This window comes from Rattus rattus, chromosome 18 (genome assembly GCF_011064425.1).
Source record: "Rattus rattus isolate New Zealand chromosome 18, Rrattus_CSIRO_v1, whole genome shotgun sequence".
NCBI lineage: Eukaryota > Metazoa > Chordata > Mammalia > Rodentia > Muridae > Rattus > Rattus rattus.
Genome location: NC_046171.1, coordinates 30,844,483 through 30,857,087, shown reverse-complemented (window position 1 = coordinate 30,857,087; position 12,605 = coordinate 30,844,483). Strand labels below are relative to the sequence as shown.

General features: G+C 40.1%; 1 protein-coding gene across 1 annotated transcript in view; it reads left to right on the top strand.

Annotated features, from left to right (window-relative positions):
- The window catches only part of Man1a1 (mannosidase alpha class 1A member 1), a 175,368-nt gene extending 165,837 nt beyond the window's left edge, over window positions 1-9,531 (top strand). The window contains exons 12-13 of the mRNA XM_032888241.1: window positions 6,327-6,442; window positions 6,759-9,531. Coding sequence (XP_032744132.1) covers window positions 6,327-6,442; window positions 6,759-6,885 — 243 coding nt within the window. The 3' untranslated portion in view covers window positions 6,886-9,531. The remainder of the gene's footprint in view (window positions 1-6,326; window positions 6,443-6,758) is intronic.
- The last annotated feature ends 3,074 nt before the right edge of the window (window positions 9,532-12,605 follow it).

Genomic DNA, 12,605 nt, shown 5'->3' with positions numbered 1-12,605 from the left:
CCCTCCTGCCGAATGGCTGTAACATGTCAGGTTGACAAAAGCTAGCCAGCACGACTATTGTGCTTATTGTCCAGTGAGGACTTATGGGAGAAAAAAACATGAGCGGGCATGCACTGAAAAGGAAGATGTCGCAGTGTTGTCTTTACCCAAGGCAAGGCTTTATCTCTCTCCTTTTTCTGATCTCTTTTGTTTCCTTGGTTGCTTGGCTGAATAGATTGATGGTGAGATACGCGGGTAGCTGGATTTTTGTTGTTTGGTCATCCTGGGTACCGTTAGCTGACCCGGGCTGGCCTCAAACTCAAAATGCTCCTGCCTGAGCCTCCTACGTGCTGAAATCAGAGATATGCACCACTGTGTCCATCTGCCAGCTCTGTATCAAGTGAAAGAACGAATGAAGTTTTCCATGGACTGGAAGGAGAGCTAATCACCGTACCTGGCTTTCTCCACTCAGCACCTAAAGAGCTTCAGAGGGCAAGGGAAGGTTTTGTGATTGAGATCATTTTAATGAAATATTTGGAAATTCAGTTTCATTATATCCCAAAATAACCTCACCCGTTTCTTTTTTTTTTTAATGCTGACCATTTTTTCTCAATTTACAAATTAAAAAATGGCTTAATCCTCACATCTGATACTTGGCTGCTTATAAAAAAGACCTTTCTATCAAAAGAGGAGAGAAAAAAAAATAATAGGATGTAGACGTTACCTTTGGAGCTCTCCCTCTATTGTCTTATTGTATAAGACTTGGAATTTAATTCAAGCATCGTTTTAAGCTCATTGTTTCATTTTCGAAAGATTTTTTTTTCCTTTTAAGTACAAAATCATGGGGAATTTTTCTTTTCTTTGTTCATGTAGCACATTGGCTCAGTTTTCTTTAACCTAGCAATTAAGTGCTTCTCCTCATAGATGGCTGCTCTCTCTCCTCTGCCTTATGACCTTGATGTGAAAAGTCACTGGCCTAATTGTCGGTATCTGTTGGTGTTGGCTTAGCACAGGGTGCAGTGTCCCTGTTAACTCATGACTACTACATGCTTTCTCTTTCTCTTTTTGGAGCTCAATTTTCAGACCCCTTTTCTAGCTTATGAAAGTTCTTCTCAACCAACATGAAAAGGCCTGTACCTTTCAGGTAATTGAAGTATGATTATAAGTGTAAAACAAAAGAGTAAGGGTTTGGGATTTGGCTCAGTGGTAGAGCGCAAAAGAGTAGCCAAGGAATGAAGGAATGACAAAGTTGGTTAAAGTACTTGCTTTGAAAGCATGAGGACCTGAGTTCAATCCCCAACACCCCCACAAAATCCAGGCTCAGCAGCACGCACCTTTAATCTCAACATTGGGAAGCTATGGACGAGAGGATCCCTGGGAATGGTTAGCCAATCCTAATAGTCTAGGCTACTTGACGAGCTTCAGGCAAACGGTAGTCCTTGTCTCAAAGGAGGTGATTTGTCTTCATAAGATTTATATTTAAAGTTGTTCTCCAGCCTCCATACATATGTTTCTACCCATACAGAAATACACATGTACATACATATTCATAAATATAAATAATAGAAATTAGAATAGGAAATTAAGAGTCACTTTACCTTATTTTTAACATTTCACTATGACTCTTAATGTATCATGATTTTTAGTCTGTCTTTGCTCTTTCGTTTATAATTTTATGAGTTAATTGTCTCACTGCTTCACAAAATAGCCACCAACAGCAATTTAATGAAGAATTTTTGTGTATTCATGGTTTAAAGGTATATCCTTCATGGTGGGAAAAGCATAGTGGAGGGAACTTGAATCCACAGACAGGGTTCACTGAGAAGTAAATGCTTTCTCCTGTTTCATTCAGTCTTGGAACCACCTTCATGGTATGACACACATTGACAGGAAGGCTTCCCTCCTCAATTAAGTCCTCTGAAAACACCCTCCTATGCTTACAGTACTCATGGACATGCTCAGAGGTACTGAATGGGTTGAGTAGACAGTGGAGAATCATAAGTACAACTTTGACAACTCAACCTAAGACTCAGACATACTTCAATCTGTAAGGCTCTACCCCGGCCCCGGAAAAGGCTTATAGTCATCTCACAGTTCAAAATGCTTTGTTTAAAAGTGGAAGTAAAAAAATAGCCTGAGACTTAAGGCAATCTTTTAGCCATCAGCCTCTCTAAAATCAAAATTTCATCTTACATACCTCCAGTATTCAGTGACATAGAGCAGATGTTTCCATTCCAAAGGGGGTGGGGGTGGGATAATGGCAAGGGAAGATTGGTCCAACACGACCAAATCCCAAAGGAAAGGACAAAACGGGAAACCCTATGGCACTAGGGTTTATAGCACCATCACTCTGAGATCCAGAAGCTTTAAAGAACCCCGTTTCTCCAGTTCGGCAAACTACAGCCAGCCCAGGTACCCTCACATTTTGGGTTGTTCCACAACTGGCGTCATCCACAGATGGCCCTAATAATGTTGGCCACTCCAACATCCTGCCAACTCCTTTGCAGCTTAACCTTCATCTTCAGAACTCCAAGTACAAACCAAGCCTCTTCATAGAGAATCCCACCCTGCCAAACACTGCTACCCGTTTGGGGGACTCTGATGTGTGACTTAATTACCCAGGAACCCTTGCATTTCGTGTGCCTAGAAAACCACCACGATGTGAGTGAGCAGCACTGCTGAGTTCTGCTGCCAACCCAGGAATAGGGTGGCATCTCTCTGCCTTCGCTGCAGTGGCCTCCGTGTATGTCAGTGGCCGAGCATGGGGAAGCATGGGGAAGGACTTTCCAAGGCAGGTCTTTTCCAGCAGAGGAGCCCTTCCAGCAGTGTTCTCAATTCAAGCTTTCGCCTTCGAAATTAATTTACAAATTTCAACTTTGGATGATGGGGTTTTGCCCTCAGAGAACCTTTCCCGTAGTCTCAGGGCAACACGTGAAGTTTCTTAGGTATGCTAATCTCTGGAACATTTTTAAGATCTTTCTGCCTTTTCCTGCTGTAAAGCTGGCTAAGTGTACTAAGAAATAATCACACTGCAGCCTGCGTGCTATGCTATCTTGACATTTCCTCCACAGAACAATTCAGTCCATTGTTCTCGAGCTCCGGGCTCACTCAAAATTTCAGGGCACAAGAACTGTGCAGCCAGATTCTTTGTAGAATATAACACAAACATCCCCAAGTCTAGGTCCCAATAGAATTTGTGGTCCTTTCTACAACATCATGAGTTGGGCCTCCTCTGTCCACGTTTTTCCCCCAAGGGTTCATTAACCTTTGCCTATGGCACTGCAGTGCTTATCCAAGCTCTCCACATTCTCCCATAGCCCTCCTACCAGTTTGAACAGCCTATGAGCCACATGATCAGGTTTATTTATACATAGCACTGCGCCCACTCCTCAATACCAGTTTTATCTACTACTTACTGAACTTGTTGCTGTGACAAAAAAAAAATTATCAGCAAGTACAATGTAGAACAGGGGGATTTGTTTGGGCTCTCGGTTTGAAGGCAGAATGTGTCATGTTGGAGAGAAGTCAAAGCAGTAGAAACATAAGGTAAATACATGGTCACACTACATTCAGGAATCAGAAAGCAAGGAATGGAGGTGTTCATCCTTTCTTGTGTTCTCTTTTTCTTAAGTCTGGGACCCCACTCAATGGATTGGTCCCAACCATAGTTATCAAGAATGTTTCTCCTCAGCCAAACTTCTCTGGAAACACCATCAGAGGCATGTCCAGGGATATGTTTCCAAATGATTCTAACCATAGTCAAGTTGACAGTGAAGATGAACCAGCTGAGCTTTCTATGAATCAGGACAAGGTCTCAGATGACAATTTTTATTGAGGCCATGGACTTAATAGAATTCCTCGCATGTGGTAATAAAAATAAAACTGGCTGGAATATGCTTATTAACTAAACAAGCAGCCTGTAAAAGTTTAAAGTATAGATAATATAAAAAAACAAAGACATATTAAACAATTAAATATAAGATCTAAAATAAATAAAACTCCTAGAAGAAAACTTAAGGAAAAAAACAATCTTCTTAACATTGCCCTGGCAATGATTTTATTGGCTGTGACACTCACAAAACAGCAAAAACATGAAACAAAACACACAGGACCACATCAGTCTTCAACAGTTCCGCATAGCAGAGGAAACAAACAATTAAGTGACGGGGCATAGAAATTATTTTCAACCTTTTGCCACCGTATAACTGCATAATGACTTTTCTCTCTGACCACGTGTATGATGGCATTCCTGTGAGATGTTACTGCTTGGTAGAATTATGGCTTCCTTCTTTGTGTAAGTGCACTTGGTGACTGTACCTTATAAGGAACTGATATTCAAAATGGTGACTTTATACAACTCAGCAGTGAAAGATAACCCATTCTGAAAACGGGCAAAGAACCTCAACAGGCCTCTTTTTGCAAAAAAAGACATACAAGTAGCCAAAAACGATATGAAAAAGACTGTATTATCTCTCATCATAGGGAACACAAAGCAACCGTGGTCAGATCACTTCAGATCTATGACAACTAATGTTATAAGAAAAAAAGTCAAGAGATTACTAGTGATGTCAAAGATGTGAAGGAAGGGGGACCCTTGTACACTGTTGGTGACAATATAAACTGGTATGGCCATCATGAGAAACAGTATGGAGGTTCCTTTAAAATTCAAAAATAGAGTGGTCATAAGATGACCACTTCTGGCCATATATCCGAGGACATGCCATAAGTCCTAAGGGATATCTATAATCTCACATTGGTTACAGTAACCAACATAGAGAAATATCCTGTGTTCTTCAGTAGATGAAGAACTAAAGATTTGCAACACATATGCAGTGGAACATTATCTTAGACAGAACATGCTATACATAGAAAGGCTTTGAGTGATAGCACGTCCATGTAGAACTTAGGATAATCGAAGTTCTTAACAGAACTAGAGAGCAAAGTGGCAGTTACCAGGACCTGGTGAGGAAGAAGAAAGGGACATAAACCACATGGCACTCCTCAAGGGGTTTGAAAATTTCAGCTAAAAAATGAAAGCATGCTGGGGGTTGGTGGCCCACACCTTTAATCCTAGCACTCAGGAGGCAGAGGCAGGTAAAGTTCGAGGCCTACACAGAGAAACCATGGAGAGAGGGAGGGAGAGGGAGAGGAGGAGGGAGGGAGAGAAGGAGGGAGAGACAGAAGAGAGGGGGAAAAGCATTTTGGAGGCTTCTTATATTATGTAGCATGGTGACTCTAGTGAATTACAATGTGGGACTATATCTCAAGAATTCTCACACACACACACACACACACATATATGTATATCATTCGAGATGCTGTGGATATGTTTATTGGCTTGATTGTGTAGTCATTTCACAATCTGTACATGAAACAGCTTATACATCTCAAATATATAAGGGTTTCATTTGTCAACAATACATCAGTCAGGCTGAAAAGTAAGAATGAGGACTTCTGGGGAAACAGTCTACAAACAGTAGTCAGTTTATTGACAGATAACAAAATGAAAGCTTTTACGTGAATCTTCATCCCCACCCTGCCCAGCCCTTCTCCTTTTCCAATGTTCATTGTGTTCATGCAGCTACAATTTCTCTCTAAGCTTGGGGTCATCAGTGAATTCATACCATTTTCTTCTTTACCATATTAAAAAAAAGAGGGGGGAAAGGTTTCTGTGATGGATTCCAGACTCACTTTTCTTCATTTCCAATCACTGGCACCATTAATAGTTTTATATATATATATAATATATATATATATATATATACATATCATATATTTCCCATAGGACTTAACTGAAAAGATATAGAGTTGGTACATTCTGATGGAAATAGAAGCTTTAGGAGCTCAGCACACTTTCTTGGCCAATGGTTTGCATCCCATGCTCGCTCTGTAAAGGTCACGCAGAACAACGTGGTCTCTTCCTCCACTACTCACATCCAACATGGTGTTGCAAACAGCCACAGACACTTTACCAACAAATGAAGCATAGTCTAGCTATAGTTTAGTAAAATTTTAGTTACAAAAAAAATAAGCAGCGATCTAGACCTAGTAGTCTTTGAATTACCAAGCTTTACTCTGGACCAACAATGGAAACACTAGAAATGAATGCCTACTTTTCCAAAACCACACATGCAAGGGTTTCTCTTGAGGCAAAACACAGACCCCATAGGTCAGGTACCTTTTCCACTGTATTTGCCTTTCTATAGCTTATAGTTTTTGAACTTTCTATCAGAAATTCTTTCAGGCTCTCATTCCCTTTAACACCTTGTCTTGTCTGAATTCATGATTTAGTAAAAGATATCCGATAATCACTTTACTGACTTTCCCGTCTCTTCTTGGCAATTCAGGCCCTAGAAAGCCACTGCAGAGTGAACGGAGGCTACTCAGGCCTACGGGATGTTTACATCGCCCATGAGAGTTATGACGACGTCCAGCAAAGCTTCTTCCTGGCAGAGACACTGAAGTAAGTAAAATTATTCTCCAAGTGTGGGGGCTGAGGCCCCCAAGGAGATCTTCTCCTCAGATGTCTTCGGGATGTACACATTCACGGTGCAGGAGCCATTCCAGTGTGGGTGTGTTAGGTAGTCATCGCTGAGGCAGACGGCCTGAGACTACACAGCGTGGTTCTCATAGTCTAGCACCCAAAGTACGAATGACCCCGTGTTAAGGTCTGTGGGTGTTAGAATCAACGGCAGTCCATACAGGATGCACAGAGACATACATGTGTCTCTGGGGCATGGTTTCTTGTGCCTCATGCTGTCCTTTTTCCCTCTCTCCAGGTATCTGTACTTGATATTTTCCGACGATGACCTTCTTCCACTGGAACACTGGATCTTCAACACGGAGGCTCATCCTTTCCCTATACTCCGTGACCAGAAGAAGGAAGTTGATGTCCAGGAGAAATGAAAGACATTTCCTATTTTACTCTGCTTCGTTCCCTCACTGCATACCTTAATAATTCCTTTCCTGGTAATATGATGAACTCTTATTGATTGGCAGAACTCTATGATTCTCCTAAGTTCTAAAATTGTTTTGCAGTCTTTTATGTTTAGTATCATGAGCCTAAGTGGACATCAATTCCTTGTTTCATTATTCAGCTAGTAGATCCGCAGATTCTGCCCGTCTTTTTCTTTTTCTTAAAGAATCTATTGTTTCTAAAAATTCATGAAGTCATGGCATCATTTTCATAATAGAACCGTCTACCAGTGACCTCTTGATTATGATTTGATTTGACTGCAAAACTTCTTCCTCCTCTATGAGGAGATGCTGTCTGCTTCGAGCTGTAATGTTTTGCCATGTTGCAAAAAGCCATAATAATAAATTAAGTATTAAAAAAAGCTTTTTTTTTTCCTTTTCAAGTTCACGTTAATTTGGTTTGTCTATCCACCAGAGACAGGTCTTACAACTGTGACAGCCTCTTAGCAGGTCTATCATTATTTGATAGAATGTCTTCTAAAGTCCTCCACTCTCATTGTGACTCAGATGAGAAAGTTGTCCCAGGAGAGCCAGCGACACTGGCCTCATCTCTTCACGAGTACAGTGTCTTTTTATTGGGTGATTATGTTCATGTTTCCTCACTTTTGATTTTGTCCTCTGCATTTTCTCTAAATGCCCTGTGTCATCTCTGTACCGTGCACTGCTTACCTTCTCCCATGGCCCACGACACAGCAAGGGGAGCTCCTGAGTTGTGCAGAACGCCTGGCTACCCAATTACAGGTTTGAAAGGGAAAAGACTTAACTTCTAACGTGCCAGGCTTTCCTTTTAACTGAATCCATTCCAAAGTCTGGTCTCTAAGAAGAGAAGGAGAATTCCATATGACTGGTTCATGGACCTGCATTCCCTCCTGGGTTCTCTTCAAGCAAAGGATGCATTTGCACTTGGTTCAGATCGGAAAAAGGGCCCGTCCCAGGTGCAGCTCGTCAATGTACTTCAGTTTGTGAAAGTGAGCTTTTACCCAGCGAAAGAAGCATTTCTGATTTATCTCTTCCTGTTCAGCTAAGGGAGACAAAAAACAATCTAATTAGCTTCTAAAGAGTATTAAATGTGCTTGTTCAGCATAAATATCTTAACTTACAAATAATTTGTAGGGATGGACCCACTCCCTCAGAATTTGATCTGCAGCAGGTCAAAACAGTTATATGATTCTTCTAAACCTTATTTTGAATTTCCCAAGGACAAACTTTGTGATAACTTGTGTTACCACACCTGTTCTTTATATGAAAGATCAAATATGATCCGTATGCACCAAAAAACAAAGACAATAACCACCTCAATTTTAACCTATAATCAATACCGTCAACAAAAAAAAATGATACAAACCCACGGATTAGACTAAAGTATATATTTCTGTGCATTTCCTTTATTCAGAATTTCTAAAATTGTCAATTTCACATTGTACAAGCTATTTTTGAGACATTTATCTTCTTAAATCTAAGTAGACAATAGTTTTATCTATTTCAGCTTTGGGGATGGTTTCAAAGATGCCACTACTCTGCGTGGCCCGGGTGTTTCCAGTATTGTACATTAGAACACGTCAAAATAAAACAGTAAAACTGGTAAATGAAAAAGATCGCTCGGTATATCATTATGGCTATATTACTGCATCTCTGTGACCCAGAGAAACTTCTGCCTGTGGCGTATTTCATCTCTGGAGGTCATGAACCTATGACGTCATTTTAATGAGACTGAATAGAACAGTCTGCCTTACCCCCTGACAACAACTTGATGGGACTATAAAACTTTTCCCTCCATGAGGAAGAATAAGTGGATAACAAATCCTTTCCCTAGAGCTCGGAGCTAAAATATTAAAATTTGATCATCGGTATTCTGATTATAATTTTCATTGTCCTTAGATTAGCTATTTAATTCATCTTCTTTGCATTTCGATCTGAAGGAGCACACACAGCTGGTGAGTATTTCTGTAGCGGGTGGGGCTTGAACGTCAGGTCCTCTGCGCCTGCGCCATGGTACTGTAGCGTTTGTTCCGGTTCGAGCAGGGAGGAAGCCGAACCACGAGCTACTCTGCCACTGGCGAGCATTGTTTTCTGTTTTAAAACTTGGACTATTTTTTAATGCCAGATCACAGAACACCAAAAATTTAAACAAGATAAAAGACAAATTTTATAGTAGCGTAATTGATTAGGCTTATATCTTGTGTCAATTTTAAGCAACGGAAGTCTCCAAATAGATGACGAGTCATTCATTTCCAACAAAGCTGTGCAATTTGACTTACATGTATGATTCACGCCCTTAAAGATGAGCAGTTAAGGTAGCACTCGATTTTGTGTTTACAAAACATGTTTTGGTATACTTTGTGCAGTTAATATTATACCTATAAGTTGTGTGCCCATTTAGAGAACTCAGTGACTTCTCTGTCGTGTGTATCCATCCATTTCTACATTGTTTTTGATTTGTTCATAAGTGCATTCTGTTGTTTCCAACTTTATATAAATCTCTGATGTTACGGAAAACATAATAGATTGACACATAATTTTTAAAAATTATATTTGTAAAATTTCTCTATTGTGAATAAAGTCTTTTAATATATCTCCTCCTGTGTCTTACCACTGTGACTTTAAAGATGCCCCCGTGTGTGTAGATGGATGAGTGTAGACAGTTGCAAATGGAAATAACGGACTCTACCAACAATTACACATCTTGACAGGGAAACGTTTCCCATGAAAAACTTCTCATTGAAAATAATTCTGCACACGCAACCTTTGGCTAATTGGGCTCTGGTAATCTCACCTAAGTTCAGCACCAGGGCATGCAAGGTACTTTTCTGTGTCAGAAAAGGCACAGAAAGTGATGTGGGTTTTTAACTTTGTGACTTAGTCAAAAGATCAAACTAGCCCCACAGAGTTCACCCTAAGACCATAAAATGGCATTTAATCGTGTTCACTAGACACTAAATTCATAACTGACCTTAAATTCAGGGGAGGGGGTGGATTGGAGTCTCGGAATGGCTGAATAGAAAAGAGAATTTAGCTGTTCATGGACAACCATAGGTTCGGAAGCCTATATTCTGCTTTTCTTGGATAATGTGGCCACCCCTCTTGTTCACTGTTTCTATAACTCATTCCTCACTGCCATGTTTCTACTCAGCTCTCACCTTATCAAACTAGTATAGCATTCCCATCAGCCTTTGTCCCTTACTCTGTCTTATTCTCTAAAACCCTCCTACATGTTCATGTGACTGGATCTCATGGTCCTTGCCTTATAAAGAAAGATTAATATAATTTCGGGAGCATCAACCACAATTTTATATCTAGCAAAAACAAATGGGAGCCCTTTGAGGTCATTTATTTATAACACGCACAGCATAAGCTGTGCTTATTTCCATGGTGGCCAATTTATTAAAATATGCTATAAACATGAATTTTATTTATGCTGATTGTCAGCCATCCACACAGAAATGGCATCTTGGCAATACGTCTCCCTTCTGATAATGACATGGATGCGATAGCTTACAAGTTAATAACAGTACATAAGATCAATCTCTTCAATTAGGCATAGAGTTTCGATGTCTAAATGTCAATCTAGCTTCCTAGATCATACTTGAAGCTAAGCGTCAGTGTCGTGGGGATTTATTGCTGTGAAGAGACAACATGACTAAGGTAACTCTTAAAAAGGAAAACATTTAATTGGGGCTGGCTTTCAGTTTTATAGGTTGAGTCCATTATTATCGTGGCAGGAAGCATGACAGAGTCCAGCCAGACTTGGTGCTAGAAGAGCCAAGAGTTCTACATTTTGGTTTCAAGGCAGCCAGGAGGGATCTGGCCAGGGTCCGGATCACCCTGGCCAGACTTGAACATACATATATCTCCACAGTGACACACTTCTTTTAACAAAGCTACACCTCCTCCAATAAGGCCACACTTCCTAATAGTACCACTTCCCATGGGTCAAACATATTCAAACTACCATATTTAGGAAACTTTATTAGAATTCTTTAACTGACTTAATGGTCCAAAGGTCAATATCGAGTTTTCCCAAGCTCATTCTATCCAAATGATCCAATATGTAAGTCATAATTTTCAAGGAATATTTGCCATACACCCAATGTGCTTTTAAAGTATTAGAACAACATATACCTTACAAAGAGTTTCGTCCAACTCTGTTATTTTCGAGATAACTTGTGGAGGGTTTTTCTATCAACAAGAACCATTTTCTACCCTACTCTGTGCTACCAGACTTGAAGGGCTGGTAAGATTTTATGCTAAAGAGAAAAACAACAGATCCTATCAACCACACCAAAGTAAAGGTGTTCATTCAGAGTTCACAAGATAGAGCTCTCAAGATGTGGGTTACAGTTCACCTAGAGCTGGACCTCATGGGAAATGCAGTCTTCACCCACTTTTTACAAAATTGTGATGTCCCAGAATATCCTGTGTTATCTATCCCTTTACGTACAAACACAGAGAACCCAAGGATGAAAAACTAAAGAGGAGAAGAAAAGCTAAGGAATCTGTGATTTATAAGCACGTAGTTCTGCTGTGTGACACTTAAGTACAATTTGACAACCCTAATCAATTTGGAAACATTCGATTTTTTTTTTTTACAAAAGCATTTCTGAGCAATGGAAGATGCATCGAAATCTTTTAAAGAGAATCATGCTGGACTTTTAAACATAATTCTTCTCAGGGGAATCTATATAAAATATTAACTCCTGTTACCCCTGGGGTTTTATTAAGTGATCATTTTGTTTGCTTGCTTCTCCGACAGCTGCTTTTAAAGTCATTTCTCAAACTGGTTCTCCATTCCTGACTCACTTTCCCAGAGTCCATGGGACTCCTGAGTTAGCTTTGCGTAAGGTCGTGTATAAAGTTGTTTATGGCATGAACGCCAAAGCGACTTCATTTCCTGCCCTTCCAGCTTGTCTGTCCCTTCACATTCATTTCCAGACTGATTGTCAAAAGTTTCCTTGGCATGCCATTATTTCGATCACTTTGAATCCCCTTAAAACCCGTCCTTACTTACTGAATAAATGTGCTTAAATCTCTGTCACAGATCCATTTAATTTCACAGTGAATGCAAATTACCATGGAATATTTGAAAACAATGATAGATGTATAACTTTCTAAAAGCCTTTCCAACATACTGAGATATTTTGTCCTTAGGCTATGAGTATATATTAATTCTCAGGTCCACAAAGAGGGGCATAAAATGTACTGTGTTGCAAGTAACACTTTCCAAAATGACTGGCACGTAGGAGTTTTGTTTTGTTTCTAAACTTGTAGAAGAAACAAAAGCACAGCCATGCATAGTTCTGAGGGATCTTCACTCTTCCTCTTGCAATCCTTGCAAGTCTGTGGAAAACAGGAAAGTGTGACTTGGAATCACCATTTGGAGCCAGCTACTTGGGGAAGGAAGGTTCCAGTTCAAGGATGGCACAGCTCTGGTTGGTTGTAATTCAAGGGCACATTCCGTAAGTGGTCAAAGGAGAAAGAAAGCTAAGTTTTTTTTTCCTCTGCAAACTTCTTAACATGCATCTAAGTAGCATCTCAGCGTCTTGTTACATGAACCCTAAGAGCATTTTCTGGTCTAGTCACTTTTCTTTCCATCTTGCATTTGCCTACTTGATGACTTTGTCATTTATAGTCTTTGACAGGAGGTGATATCATAT